The sequence below is a fragment of the Macaca thibetana genome, chromosome 12, assembly GCF_024542745.1.
Source record: "Macaca thibetana thibetana isolate TM-01 chromosome 12, ASM2454274v1, whole genome shotgun sequence".
NCBI lineage: Eukaryota > Metazoa > Chordata > Mammalia > Primates > Cercopithecidae > Macaca > Macaca thibetana.
Window position 1 is genome coordinate 69,702,935 of NC_065589.1, and position 14,023 is coordinate 69,716,957.

The 14,023-nt window shown below is 38.0% G+C and overlaps 1 protein-coding gene across 3 annotated transcripts in view; it reads right to left on the reverse strand.

Moving 5' to 3' along the window:
• The window catches only part of MAP3K20 (mitogen-activated protein kinase kinase kinase 20), a 763,073-nt gene that overhangs the window by 42,540 nt on the left and 706,510 nt on the right, over nucleotides 1-14,023 (reverse strand). For 2 of the 3 annotated variants that reach the window (XM_050751330.1, XM_050751329.1), the window contains one exon: nucleotides 10,286-10,421. In XM_050751330.1, coding sequence (XP_050607287.1) covers nucleotides 10,286-10,421 — 136 coding nt within the window. Of the gene's footprint in view, nucleotides 1-357; nucleotides 6,364-10,285; nucleotides 10,422-14,023 lie in introns of those variants that run through there. The other variant, XM_050751331.1, reaches the window with a different exon arrangement.

Consider the following 14,023-nt stretch of genomic DNA (forward strand, 5'->3'; position numbering starts at 1 on the left):
GAAGGCTGGAGCCAGGCATTGCTTCATGACGGTTTGAATTTGGCAAGACAGGGGATAAGAGTTAATGATCTCCAGCCACAGAGTGGCTTACCATTTCCTTTATGTTTTCTGTACCTTGTTAACATATCAGTGTATCTGCTGTAAGATGAGTTCTAAGCCTTTCTTTCTTTGGGGAATAAAAAAAATCCACCCCATGACTGTCTCATCACTTTACAAATTTATTATTTACACTCCCACTGACTTTAGGAGAGAAAAGCTAACACTTGAGTCCATGCGTGTGACAACAATTCCTTCAAAGGACGTTGGGAATCCAATCTAACGGGGATCTTATATACACAGCAACACATAACAAAGGGATTTACTGTCAAAACGTTTATTGCAAAATGGAGTCTTAGAACAAAGGAAAGCAAAGAAAAGTTCACATCAAAATGAAATGTATGACACCAACTTGGATTTCTGAATACACTGTGGACTTTGTGCTGGAATATCAAATTCCAACTATAAAATCAGTAACTGAATAGTCTTACCACACGAGAGTAAAATTTAATCTTCCATACAAACATTATACAAGATATTTGGCATAGGACTTGCTCAGAATAACATTGCAATAGAATAATTGAGAAAAAGTTTTTGTTAAAAAAAACAATAAAGTGATAATGCCATCTATTCAAAGCTCACACTCAAAGAATATAAATATTTTCTATTATTTAGTACAAAAATTTTAAGAGTGCAAAAGCAGTATGTGCAGTGTATCATTTCTGACATTAATAGATATACTATTCTGCACACAATATAAAATAGTTAATGTAGGTGCTTGGAACTCTAGTTTGGAGTAAATAATCACATGCCAGGAAGCTCCTCACAGGCAACAGAGTGCAAACAAAGGTGGAGTCTGAGAAAACATGGCTAGTCTTCTAGATGTCCTGATAGACACTCATTTTTCATCAGAGAAATGCTGTATCTAGAGCTGTCAGGCTACGCTACAATCGAGAGAAGAGAATAGATTTGTATGTCTGGCAATGCTTAACACCTAAACAGGAAAACAGTCTTACTCAAAAGCAGCAAAAGGTGCCTGATTATAGAAAATGTATGCTCTATTATATATGTGGTATGATGAAACTCTGCTGCTTTCAAAAGGCTGCAATAAGTCTAGTACAATAAAAATTTTTAAGTATTAATATTTAACTCAGAATAAGTTTTAAAACCGTCTTTCATAAAACTGTTACCATTCAAATGAAAACTGAAAAATAAAGTTATATGCACAGTAATTCTGGGAGAAGTCATTCTGGATCACTCCTAAACACTCCCCCACCCCCAATTCCTTGATTTTAATGGGGATCAAGTTTGACTACCCTAGCTAGTGTTTAAAAGTCTAACAAATTCACTGTATGTTAAAAATCACTGGTTAAAAACCCACCCTCAACATTTCCAGAGCATCAAAAACAGTGAGCTATATGCTTTCAACTCCTTTTCACTGGTTATGTAAAATAGTCAAATGTAATTTTGCTTTCAAAAATGATGGGTAGAAAAAGGAGGCTTTAAGTTAGCCTGTAGAATTGCAGCTACCTCAATGAGATTTTTTTTTTTTTTTCTATTTATTGTGGAATCAGTGTAATGGGAGAGTGACCTGCCCCGGTGGATTTGGCTGTTTCATCAAGTTGCCACCAGCATTCCTAAGGAGAAAGAAACCATTTCCCCATAGGGAAATGCTGCTTTAAGATAAAGCCACGAAACTCACAAAATTCAGGTTGTACGTTGCTGTAATTCTAAAAATACATTTTTTTTTTGACTTGGGTGATTTCGTTTAGGAGAAAAATAATTAGACACGAAACTCTAAAGCTTCTGGATTTGATAAGTTTGTCAGTGGGGAAGGGACAATGCTACTGGGTTTTATTTATTTATTTATTTATTTTGAGATGAAGTCTCACTCTGTCATCCAGGCTGGAGTATAGTGGTGCGATCTCAGCTCACTGCAACCTCTGCCTCCCGGTTCAAGTGATTCTCCTGCCTCAGCCTCCCTAGTAGCTGGGGTTACAGGCATGTGCCACCACACCCAGCTAATTTTTGTATTTTTAGTCGCAACAGGGTTTTACCATGTTGGCCAGGCTTGTCTTGAACCCCTGACCTCAGGTGATCTGCCCACCTCGGCCTCCCAAAGTGCTGGGATTATAAGTGTGAGCCACGGCGCCCAGCCCCTTTTGGATGGAAGACTTTACGAAGCAAACTGTCCCTGGCATTCACAATGTTACTATTCCTGGCACTGGGCACCAAATGCCATCCCAGTTGCTGTGACAACCAAAAATGTGCCCTAGCCCCAACACTCTCAAACACCATTAGGTGACAGCAGTACCCCAGTTGAGAATGACTAGGAGGCTCTCATCAAATTCTACAAGATAACTTTATGAATTAAGAAAAAAAGATGAAAGGTGAGACATTTTCAGTTGCATGTCCCTGATAATTACTACAACAATTGAGAGATTTAATTCTCATTTTGAATTTTTACGTTTCTGTTTCTTTTAACCCTTTTCTTTCTAAATGTACATTTTTGTAAATCAAGTAATTAGAACTAAATCCAATACTGATAATGGCCATTTCAAAAACTGGTCTGAAAAGTGAATTAGAAGCTGTATAATTAATATCATCATTAGAAATTCTGCATATGGCTAATAAACATTCCTTTTAAAAATTAATAGAGTCTAAAGTCTTCCAAATGATCTTTACAGATAGAGTGAGAACACTATAAAATTCTGATTATATGATTGAGATTTCAGGGATGTTTTAACATGTTCAAACCACTAGAAGGACATTGATTTGGAACAGAAAGTAATAGAGCCAATGTCACGTGGTAATGATCAATAGTCTGGTTCTACGAGGAGAACAATTTTAAGCTCTTCACCGAGGCCAATTCTGCTGTATTCGAAATCCTTGCAGGTTCTTGGTGGTAGAGTATTGACCTGTAACCATCTCTGGAATACTGGTGAGGAAAATAGCAGCAGTAAAGAAATGAGGAAAATATTACCTAATTAATGATAAAGTTAGGTCCAGTATAGAGTCCTGTTATTTTTCTCTTTGGCCCTATTTGGCTGCTTTTATTAATGCAACAGAACTTTATGTATAATCATATGGATTTATTAAGAAAAAAAATCCATTTCATTCAGTTCATATGTTCTAAATGTATTGCTGCTCATTCTTAAATGAGAAGCGAGGTTTACATTCTTACATGAAGTGCAGAGATCCCGAAGTTAGCCCCAGAGATCCCCTTGCCTTTTTCAGCCTTGCTCAAATGTTACATTATCAGTGGCACCTTTCCTGATCATACTTTAAAAACCTCAACATTCACCCATGGGCCTTATCCTCCTTCCCGGCTTCATTTTTTGGCGTATACTTATCAAATGTGAACATATGATGCATTTGCTTTATTTATCATCAATCTTTACTCACTGGCATGTAAGCTCTGTGAGTGCAAAGATTTTCACCTAGCTATCATCCAGAACAGTGTCTGGCACAGAGAAGGAGCTCAATGAATATGTGTTGAATGAATGACTATATCTTTGCCTTGTAAACCCCATGCTATTGGCTCTCTCCTCAGGTGGCTGACCACTGCAGCCCAGGGCATGCCGGAAAGACAGGAGTCCCAAGCCCTCCCTTCTACTCTACTCCAAGCTTTTCTGCTTGGGTGCATTGACTCAAGTCAGGTAGTACTTCTCTATGTCTGAGCACAGACAGGCTGTGTTCCTGTATTTGTATACGTGTGTGAATAGACAGAGAAACTAGTAGCATGGGTATGTGGGGGAATCCATCTTTTAGGGAAAGCTTTGTCTGCTCTTTCTGCGTTTAGTCTCACCTCAGACCAGGTTAACCTGGACAGGGCTCATAGTTTTCAAAGAGCAACAGAAGAAATCTATTTAGCTTACATTCTAAGAATGTTCTCTCTATCTTTCCTGAAAGCTATCCACTTTTAATTTCATCTCATACTACAGAGAAAATATTATTTGAAACTGATAGTTTTCCGGAAGGTTACTGAAATCATTTATTTTTCAGTGTCTTCACTGGCACCATTCATAGTAGCTAACATTAACTAGCCACTTTCCATGAGCCTGGTGCTGTGTTAAGTGCTTTACATATATTATTTCTTTTCATCCGCACAATGATCCTTTCAAGTAGGTACTATTACTATTCCCATGTGGAAGATCAGCAAACAGACATACAGAGATTAAATAATTTGCCCAAGGTTGTCAAGCAACTGGGCCCAGGATTCTGAGTGACAGTCCGACTCTGATCCCTTTCTTCATTACTATGCCACCTAGGCTGCTGTACACCTCACACCCAGAACATTCTATTAGTTATTTCTCCCCAAATGAAGCTGGCACAGCATACTGATCATTATGCGGTATTTTTCAGCTCTCAAGGGGTATTAGACACATGTCACGCTTCAAATTCTAAGAGGCTTTTAATGATCAAATATAGTTAGAAATACTATTAGGTCATATCTATGATGATGTCGTTTCTTAAAACTTCCATAAAAAGAACAACCAAAAATGTTTTGGTTTAATAGTCAAATAATGACACTCCTTTCTAATTTAGATTGAAACAAATCTTAGTTCTTTTGCCTCTTAATATATATAATTAAAAGTGTTTTATAATTTAAACAAGCTTTGACAAATAGGTGATAAAATTCTAAGAATATCCCTGGCTAGCCAGGTTTTCAGAGCACTGCCTGTATCTACTTCTAAAACACCAACATTATTAAGCAGGGTTAAAACAAAAAACAACTCTGGTAGGCTAAACTTGATATGGAAAGGACTTATGTTTTTGCCTAAGTGAGGATAACTTATCTTTACTATTTCTTTCATAATATTTAATTTCTTCTTTAAAATAGCTGAGCATATGTTTAGAATCCAGGATTATTATGCCCCTCTAAAAAACAAACGACCACGCATACACCACTTGCTGGAAAATCCAGGAGAGGCATGAATTAACCCCCTGGAAGCATCCCCTTAAGACCACGTCTTTCTCTTTGTATAAAGCACAAGCACAGCCTTAAATGACAGTGTGTTGTTAAGAAACTTCCATGGCCAGCAGTGGTATGAAAGTTTGCAGCTGTTGGTTTCAAATCAGAGTATTTTTCCTTCAAATACACTACTGAGAACACTGCTCAGGCTTTACTTTGAGCAGCTGTGCTATTTAGTACTAAAAATTCTCAGCGTTTAGGTATTTCTGAAGAGCATTTTGTTATAACCTTCTTTCATCTCAGTATTTTTGTTGTTGGATTTTGTACTATCAATTCTTTCTTTCTTTCTTTTGGTTTTTGAGACAGGGTCTTGTTCTCTTGCCCAGGCTAGGTGCCATCATGACTCACTGCAGCCCTGACTGATGGCTAGGTCTCAAGCAATCTTCCTGCCTTGTCCTCCCAAGTATCTGGGACTACAGGTGTGTGTTACCATGCCAGCTAATTTTTTAATTATTAGTAGAGACGAGGTCTTACTATGTTGCTCAGGCCAACCATTTCTGATATTATAGTGTACTGCTATAAGAAAAAAAAAGTAAGTCACAGAATACTATGTGTCAAAGAACAATTAGGAGTTAAGAGTGCTTGTTCAATATGTACGTTTTTAAAAACGATTTGAATAAAGGAAATAAAGTAAAATACAAACTAAAAGGTACTCATTAAAAAAGAAAAAGCCAGAATGTCATTACTTTAAAAGTCCTATATTGTATATAGAATCACAAATTTCTATAATCAGGCACCACATTTGCTGATTCATAAATATACTTCTTTGGCTTAATTCTCCCCCCATTTTTCTGTAAGCAAAAATAAAGCAAAAGTAGAATTGATAAGAAATTACGGTCATGTAAATGTGATTGGCCTAAAATGCAGTGCTTGGTTTTCTGCCTCCTTACTTGTTTTTGTACAGACTGAGATAAACAAATTACTTTTGTGTTTTCCAAACGTTTTTAATTTTATTACTTTGCTTTCTGCTTTCATTCACTATTATCCATGTCATTATCCTCCTCCTCACCGTCATCATCATCATCATCGTCACCTTCTGACAAGTCAAAATCACTGAACCCCAGAGCCATGTTGACTTTCTTCCCCCTTCTCTTAGATGTGGTTTTGGAAGAATTCTGCTTGGCTTGCATGTTTATCTGCATCCCAGAATGCATCACAGCTCCTGCTTTGTTCATTGAGAAGATATCCCCAAAGCCCATCAGCATCATGGCCTGCAGACTTGGGTTCATGCCATGGCCCTCCCCGTTACTTGTTGCTGTGATCTGACATGACATCTCTGCACTGTTTGACTCCTCTGTTTTAGATTCAAAGTAAGACTCCTCAGACATTCTTGCAGCAAGAGGCAAGAGAAGCTATCAAAAGGGAAGAAAGGACAGAAGTAAAAAGAGAAATTAGGACCAATTTAAATCAGGAAAATAGATACCACAAAATTAGTTGGCACTACACAGGAGGTAAATGATTAGTGAAATAAATGAATGTAGGGAATTATGTGAGAATGTATTTAATGGCAGATTTGGCTCCAGCATATTTGCCATAATGACTGACAGGATAAATCACAACCAAAAGTTTGCAAAGCACCACAGCAAGCCAAATTTCAAATGGAAAAGAAGTTGCAAGTTTTAAGCCCTCATTTTGCTTAAAACCAAATAGTTTTTAGGATTTATCTTAACTTTTCCCAATTTCATTTTCACAAGAAAACATTTAGTTAACCATTATATTTTTTACAAAAGAAATTAAGCAGAGATTCATTCTCAAATGAAAAATTAAGAAACTTTATACCCAAAAGATAAGCTCAGAGGAAGCACAAAAAACAGTTCAGCAGTCAATACAGTTCTAGGGAAATGTGGGTTGTTGACTACCTTTTTATCTGGATTAGTGCTCTGAATATACACTAAAATTTAGTCTAGAATTCACTTGCTTCCACTTATTTATTTATTGTAGCCAGAACTGCTGTAATACTATTGATTCAAATTATCAAATAATTCACTTGTGAACAAATTCTAGATGCTGTCTCTCACATTTAAGTTAGACGTAAGTATGTAAACACATGAAAACTGGGAAGAAAGGAGGAAAACAGTGTTAATTTAGATTGTTCTAATATGCTCTAATATTCAAGTTTTCCTCTTTCGACAGAACTTTTTTCTTAAGATGTCACCGCTCACAGTGGTCACAGACATTTATCTTCTACTTTATGTAATTATTTTGAACAGCCAACTTATTCCCATAAATGTTTGGGCATATCCATTTCAGGGGTAAAACTGTTAGGATATGAAAAATGTTACTGCCTCTTCTTTTGAGAAACAAGCAAATCAAGGCTTATGTTTTTGGCATAGTTTCAATATGGATACATTTATGATAAATAATGTACAAATAATATACTGGGATGACCTCTATATTCTGGTACCTAATATTGAGGATCAATTTCCTGATTTTTTTTGTTTTTTTGAGACAGAGTCTCGCACTGTTTCCCAGGCTGGAGTGCAGTGGCACTATCCTGGCTCACTGCAAGCTCCGCCTTCCAGGTTCAAGCAATTCTCCTGCCTCAGCCTCCCGAGTTGCTGGGATTACAGGCGCCCGCCACCACACCCAGCTAATTTTTTGTATTTTTAGTGGAGACAGGGTTTCACTATGTTGTCCAGGTTGGTCTCGAACGTGTGACCTCGTGATCCACCTGCCTCAGCCTCCCAAAGTGTTGGGATTACAGGCATGAGCCGCCGTGCCCGGCCTTAATTTCCTAATTTTTAAACTGAAGTTGGAGCTGAGTTTTTAAAAAGTAGCTCGCTCTTTTGGGAAAAACCCTCCTGGAGTCGTTAGTTCAATAACTTTAATTTCATATCATTCAACTGAAAAGTATCCATTATATGGAAGAAAATAATTGATTTAGATCCTTAAACACTGGAAACAGGATGTTATTTCCCTGGCAGTCAAACTTCTCAGCTTCTGAAATTTGTTTTCAATTGTAAGATATTCTCAGGAACTCTTTGTGGCTCATTGTATTATTTTGAGGGTCATTCCTCATATTAGGTTTGACTCTAAAGATCTCTATAAATGTTTCTCAGATAAGCTTGTATTCTTAAAATAAATAAAATGCTTACATCAAGCTTCAACTATAATTAGAAAATAAACATTATCCATATTTATGCATAAAGGATTAATCTCCCCAAATATCCTTAACTAATGTTTTAGTTTTAGGAAAGAAAATAGTGCCCTTGAAATTAATCGAATGACACAATTTTTTATGAAGTTATATAAATGTTAAACTTACATAATTAAGATAAGGCCACATACAGGAAGTCTAAACCTCCAGCCACTTCCTTTTTAAAAGGTTTATTTCATCTTTCTCTAAGAAATCTCAGTTAAAGCTAAACAGAAACTGATGTGAGGACAAAAGAAAACACCTACTTACAAAATATCTGAACATAAACTTTCTTTCCTTCAGAAATACCAGCTCTAAGCAGAAGAGACATTAAAAGCAAGTACTGTAAAGAAAGAAAACTTATCTCCCATAAGGAAAAAAAGAAGAAAATCTCATTGAGATTGTGCTACAGGCTGTCCATTGTTAGATGGTGGTCCCCAGAGCAGTTCCTTCACAGAAAGTTTCATGGGGTTAAAAACTCAAGCAGGCAACCTACCGAGCACACAGAGCTTTACTGCAGAGCGTTTTATTATTTATTATGAAACTATGTTACTAAGAGCAATAATTATGTGCAAGGCAGCCCGTTTCTTAGCAAAACTGATGCCAATAAACTAAAGAAAGGTTCTGAAGCATATGTGAATGGCTCAAGTTTTTTCTTACAATACTACATTTAGAAAGAGTCAAGCCATGCAACGCTTTTACGGCTTTAGATTTCAATGCATTTTAAAACAAAACAAAACCTTGCAGACTTCAGAAGCTGTGCTCTAGGGACAAGGTCACATTTTTGCTCCTGTCCCTCATGAGCTCTGGGAGAAGCACTGCTCCGGTGCAGATCCCTAGAGCGAGGCTCTCAGAGGCTGCCTGCTGACACCACGTCAGCCAGAACAGGAAACTTCCCTCATCGTTTTCTCACCAGCCAAGTCAAATTCACAGATAAAAGTGGCACTTTAAAAATGTTCCATGGTAGTGTTATGGATAGCAATTTGGTTCATTTTGGAATTCCCTGGAGAACCAAAGTCCTTTTTTTCCAAATTGAATCTGATAGTAAACATTTAGCTTCATTGTATTTTCCTTGTTTGGATATCACGTTGCTTCTCCACACAAGTTGGGAAGGAGACAGACTATTTTATTCCTTAGACATTGGAAAATACTTTCCAATTGGGCACTGGCTGCTTAATGAAGATTAAGACTTTTAAAGACAGGAAAGCTTTTTGAAGACCACAAAATGAACGGCATTCCAGTATTTTTTGGCATAATCACCATAGCAACTATCAAAAATGAATTTAAAATATATGTTTACTTTTAATCTACTATTACTTGGGTAATTTTAATTGAACAAATATTGCCCATTAAAAACCCTGGGAAAAAACAATTATAAATGTATACTTAATTCCTGAAAATGTTATGCCATTTAAAATAGGAAAGAATGCTGAAATTTGATTAGACTTTAATAATATCATATCAGCATGTAAGCTCAAGGTTACTGTATAACCAGTGAAATGCTTAAAAAGAATTTTTATATTCCTCTAAATACAAGACTTGGGAGAAAACAAGATACTGCCTAGGTGTAATAAATACTGAAAGCTTGTCCAGAGAGAATCTTTTTCCAATATTTTGCTGCCCCTGATCATAACACTAAATTGAGTACGAAATATTAATGCTTCTCATTTGCATGTCATCATGGTTAGCTCCATTTTAGAAGGAAAACATGGTTAAGTTCTGACACATCAAAGACTCTGTTAGTCAGTGAGCTGCTGGAGTTACAGTTATTAATGACTGAGCGACTAGAAGGAGTTAATCAGCACCGAGGTGCATGTTCTGAGATTGAGCAGATGGTGTGAAAATACATCGGATTTTATTATTGTAATTCTAATATACAAACACACTGACAGAATAACAGTTCTTAAGGAAGGAGCCAGAAATAGGATAAGCTTTTCTTTTAAATCTCTGGCATTTTATTAATTGAAATTAGGTATGAACGCCGCTTGAGTCCACACGCCGGCCCTTTGATACACAGGCGCGAGGCAGGAAATGAGGAGGGGCAGCGGGAGGCAGGGGAAGAGGTGCCATGCTGCCATGCTCAGCCGCGCAGCCTACAAGCAGCATGTGGAAAGACGGCGAAGGGGGAGGGTACTCACCGGGGTGTTGGACTGCTCTGTCAGCTTTTGCTCCCACATCTTTAAACGTCTTTCTCGTTCTTTAAGCTCCTGCTCCTTAAAGCTGAGATCACGCTCTAGTTTCTTTAGCCTTTCAAGAGTTGCCTCAATTTCGCACCTGCACAGGGATAGCTGGTGTAAGTCGCAACTTTACTTAAGAGACATCAAGCGCTTAGTGGGTCCATCAGAATGCTAATCAAAGTAAAAGACAAATGCCGGTGCTTTAAAATCAACCAGGAAGCTGCCGGAGGAGAAGGAATCTTTCATGTCCTTAAATATCAAGAGGTAGTTTCTAGCTTGAAAATATAAGCTCAAAATATTTCAACAAGGCGTTGAAGAGCCACTGGGGTGCAGCATAAGCAATGGAGCGGGTGTCCTGGTACAACCATTTAGTAAATGCTTACATTTATCTAGCTCTTTACAGTTTGTAAGTGCTGTTATCCATGATCTCATCTTATTCCCATAACAGTCCCAAGAAACAGGTATTAATCTCATAGTATAGGTGGGAAAATGATATTCAAGTTAGGTGTTAACACACCATCAGTAAGTGGTTGAGATGACACTTTAGGCTACTCATTGGCTGAGTAACCCAAGCAATCAATTGACTAACCTGACTCAGTTTCCTTGGTTGTAAGGGGTGGTGGTTATAGAACATTAGGGTTCCCCTACCTGCCTGATCCTTAGACTTACATAGGCAACTTGTTTTTTAAAAAACCACACACCAGAACCCAACAAAACATGGATTTCTAGGACCCTTCCTTAGAGCTCATGAGTCAGTAGGCCTGGGTGGGACCCTGGAATTTTCATTATTTTATAAAAGACCCGAGTAATTTTTACAATCAGGCAAATGTAGAAAACCCTGGGCCAGATGAACTCTAAGGTTCCTTTTAATTCTCATAATTTTTAAAGGAAGTTATCTCCCTTAGGGTCTATAGGCCAACCAACCTCACCACTTGGAACCACATGCTATGTTACAGAAATCTGTCCTTCGCAGAAAGTGGAACTGGTACCATGGCTCAGCACAAACGGTTTTCTCCTTTAGGGCTGTCGCAATGTTTAAGTCTCAATTTATGTTTTCAGAACTGGAAGTTCTTTCCCTTGAGTTTCTGAAAAGCCTGTAAGTAAGCAACAATACTGAGAGAATGAGGGAGAGGGAGAGGGAAGTCAAGGCTAGAGAAGGCACTGGAGAGGAGGATGCAGAAGATGGGAACTGGGTGACTATTGCAGAATAGCTGCTGGGTGCTGCCAGCTGCTGCTTCCAGGTGCCGCTGAGGCAGTCCTGTGTTGCGACGGCATAATCATGATTGAGATGTTGACTATGGAAGGTAGAAGCCCCCACATCTAAGTTAATGAATATATGTAACCAAAGTCTGCCTTTTTCTTTCTAGGGAGAATAACAGTAAGTAAACAGCTTACTCTTATTGGAACATTCCAATGCTCTTACAGATACTAACCAAATGAATGAAAACAAAAAGTTCTGGACATTCACTGGCAAAATCCAACTCTGCACAGGTATGGAGGTGGGTCTGGATTTGGCTCAACACTTTACTTCCCTACTTGTCCGAAATGCACCTCAGAGCAAGGGAGGCAGCAATCAGGTGTAAGAAGCCTCTGCTGCGACGCCCACAAATATCAACACCCATCCCTTTTACTGGTGCCATTTGAAAAATCATAAAAGGCTGTAAGTCATATTACAGTCCCTAAAGAAGGCAGTGATTCAGCCATCTTTCAGAATTATGACTGTACCATAAAATCCAAATTTTATCCCTGATATTTCGGATAAAAATATTATGACTATGCACATAAACGAAGTTTTTATTTTTCAGTGGAAGACTGAGGGGAAAAAATCAGCGTGAAAAACCTTAGGGTAAATTTTTGTCATAAAAAAAGAAGAGTGAGCCATCTTCAGTTGGTGAAGCGGTCAGTAGGTGGCAAGGGGGTGGTGGGAGCTGGTCGGGCTCAGTGTGCGATGGCAGAGGCCTGGGCCAGCGTCTACACGGCGCTTCTGCCAACCCAGTCCCCACGCCCCTGCCAGTGAGACTAATCTCACTGATGTTCTTTTAGACCAGGGTAAATGGTCACTACATTCTATTTCACTTGTAATTTAAGCCAAAGATGCATCTCAAGTTCCAGCTCTGGGAGCCTACTGGGATTATGAGCACTTCTGGAAAACGGATCAAGAGTTAAATGGACGGGAAGCTGTGACACAGAAACTAACACCGAGTAAATCTCCGTCCTCAATCTGTCTCCTCAGGCCCAGCTTTCCAACAGCACTCCCGACACTGCCGAGTCTGAAATCGTGTGGGAGGTTATATGCCATTAGAGACGTGACCCCAACCCGGGGACGACATAAAAACAGCTGCTCCCTTGGTTTTTTTGGTGCATTGTTTTGTATCAAATGCATTTGTTGATATATTTATATAACCTTCTTGTTCTAAAAATATAGTTTAAATGTCTTAGTTGATGAAAATTATGGTCTTCTCGTAAGCCAAATCCAATCAAGGTCAATGTCAACTAGTATCAATTTTCCATATGCCAAAAACAGGCAATGAACTGTAATTATCTTCTTTCATCAGACAGAAACTTACTTTGAAATAAAAGGTCAATTTATAAAAAGAGTGATATAGCGTATATATTACATGATAAATGTATAATCTGTTTATTAAATGTAGTGTTATATATTACATGATTTGTGCTAACATTGCACAAATTGCAAAGGTTACATGTTTTGATCTCTGGGTTTTTGTTTTTAAGAAGGCATGTCACGGTGAGAGTACTTTGGTCACCACGGGAAACACAACCAACCAAGTGTTTTGCCAAGAGACACAGATCTGAACGCTCATCACAACACTGCATGCCTCGTTCAGTGCAGGTTGCCACAGATCTACAGACAATTACCATGGTTAATGAAAATCCAAAACAGGACCCACAGGATGACACATTTTCTGTTCTTAATGCTTATTGCCATTATTGCTAGTAAGTCAATGGGAGGAGAAACAAGCTGAAGGTCTGATGAATAAGGAAAAGTCTGACACTAGATTTTGTTCCTATCATTTATTAGGTCAAAGGAAAGAACATAGTCTATGTGGTTTTTAATAATGTAGTTTTAAAAAGAGTTTTCAGAATAACCATTCAGTTTTCTAAAAATACAAGTTGCATCTGGTCTATGTGTAGAGGAAGCTCTACCAGAAAATAATCATTTGCCAGAAACACCACAGCAGGATTGGAATCAGGCTTCACTGTGATCACTGTGACTCTAATTTACTAAAACACTCTTTGGACACTAGTCATGTGGTTTCAGACACTAGATAAAAGTTGGGGGGGAAGAGGAAGTAGTTCGAATGTGTTGTCTTTTGAAATGTTGAGATTATCTGAAAAAAACATAATTCTTTTCAGGAGTTTACATATTGAGTTAGACACCTTAATAACCTAAAATGATCATGCCCTATAATATTTCTCTTAGCTAAAAAGGAATTCAGTCAAGTGAATATTGCATACTAATGAGAAGACAGCATGACAATGGCCACAAGTCTAGTAACCGCACTGTACAGCATGGGTGCAAGGGCAGGCTGTGTTACCAGACCACCCAGGTTCTGTTACTGTATTCTGTCCTGGGTTCTGTTCTCAGTACTGTATGATTTTGAGCAAGTTACTCAATTTACCTTTGCATCTGTGATATAATTTAGGGTTGCTATGGGGATTAAAAAAGAAAATCTAAAT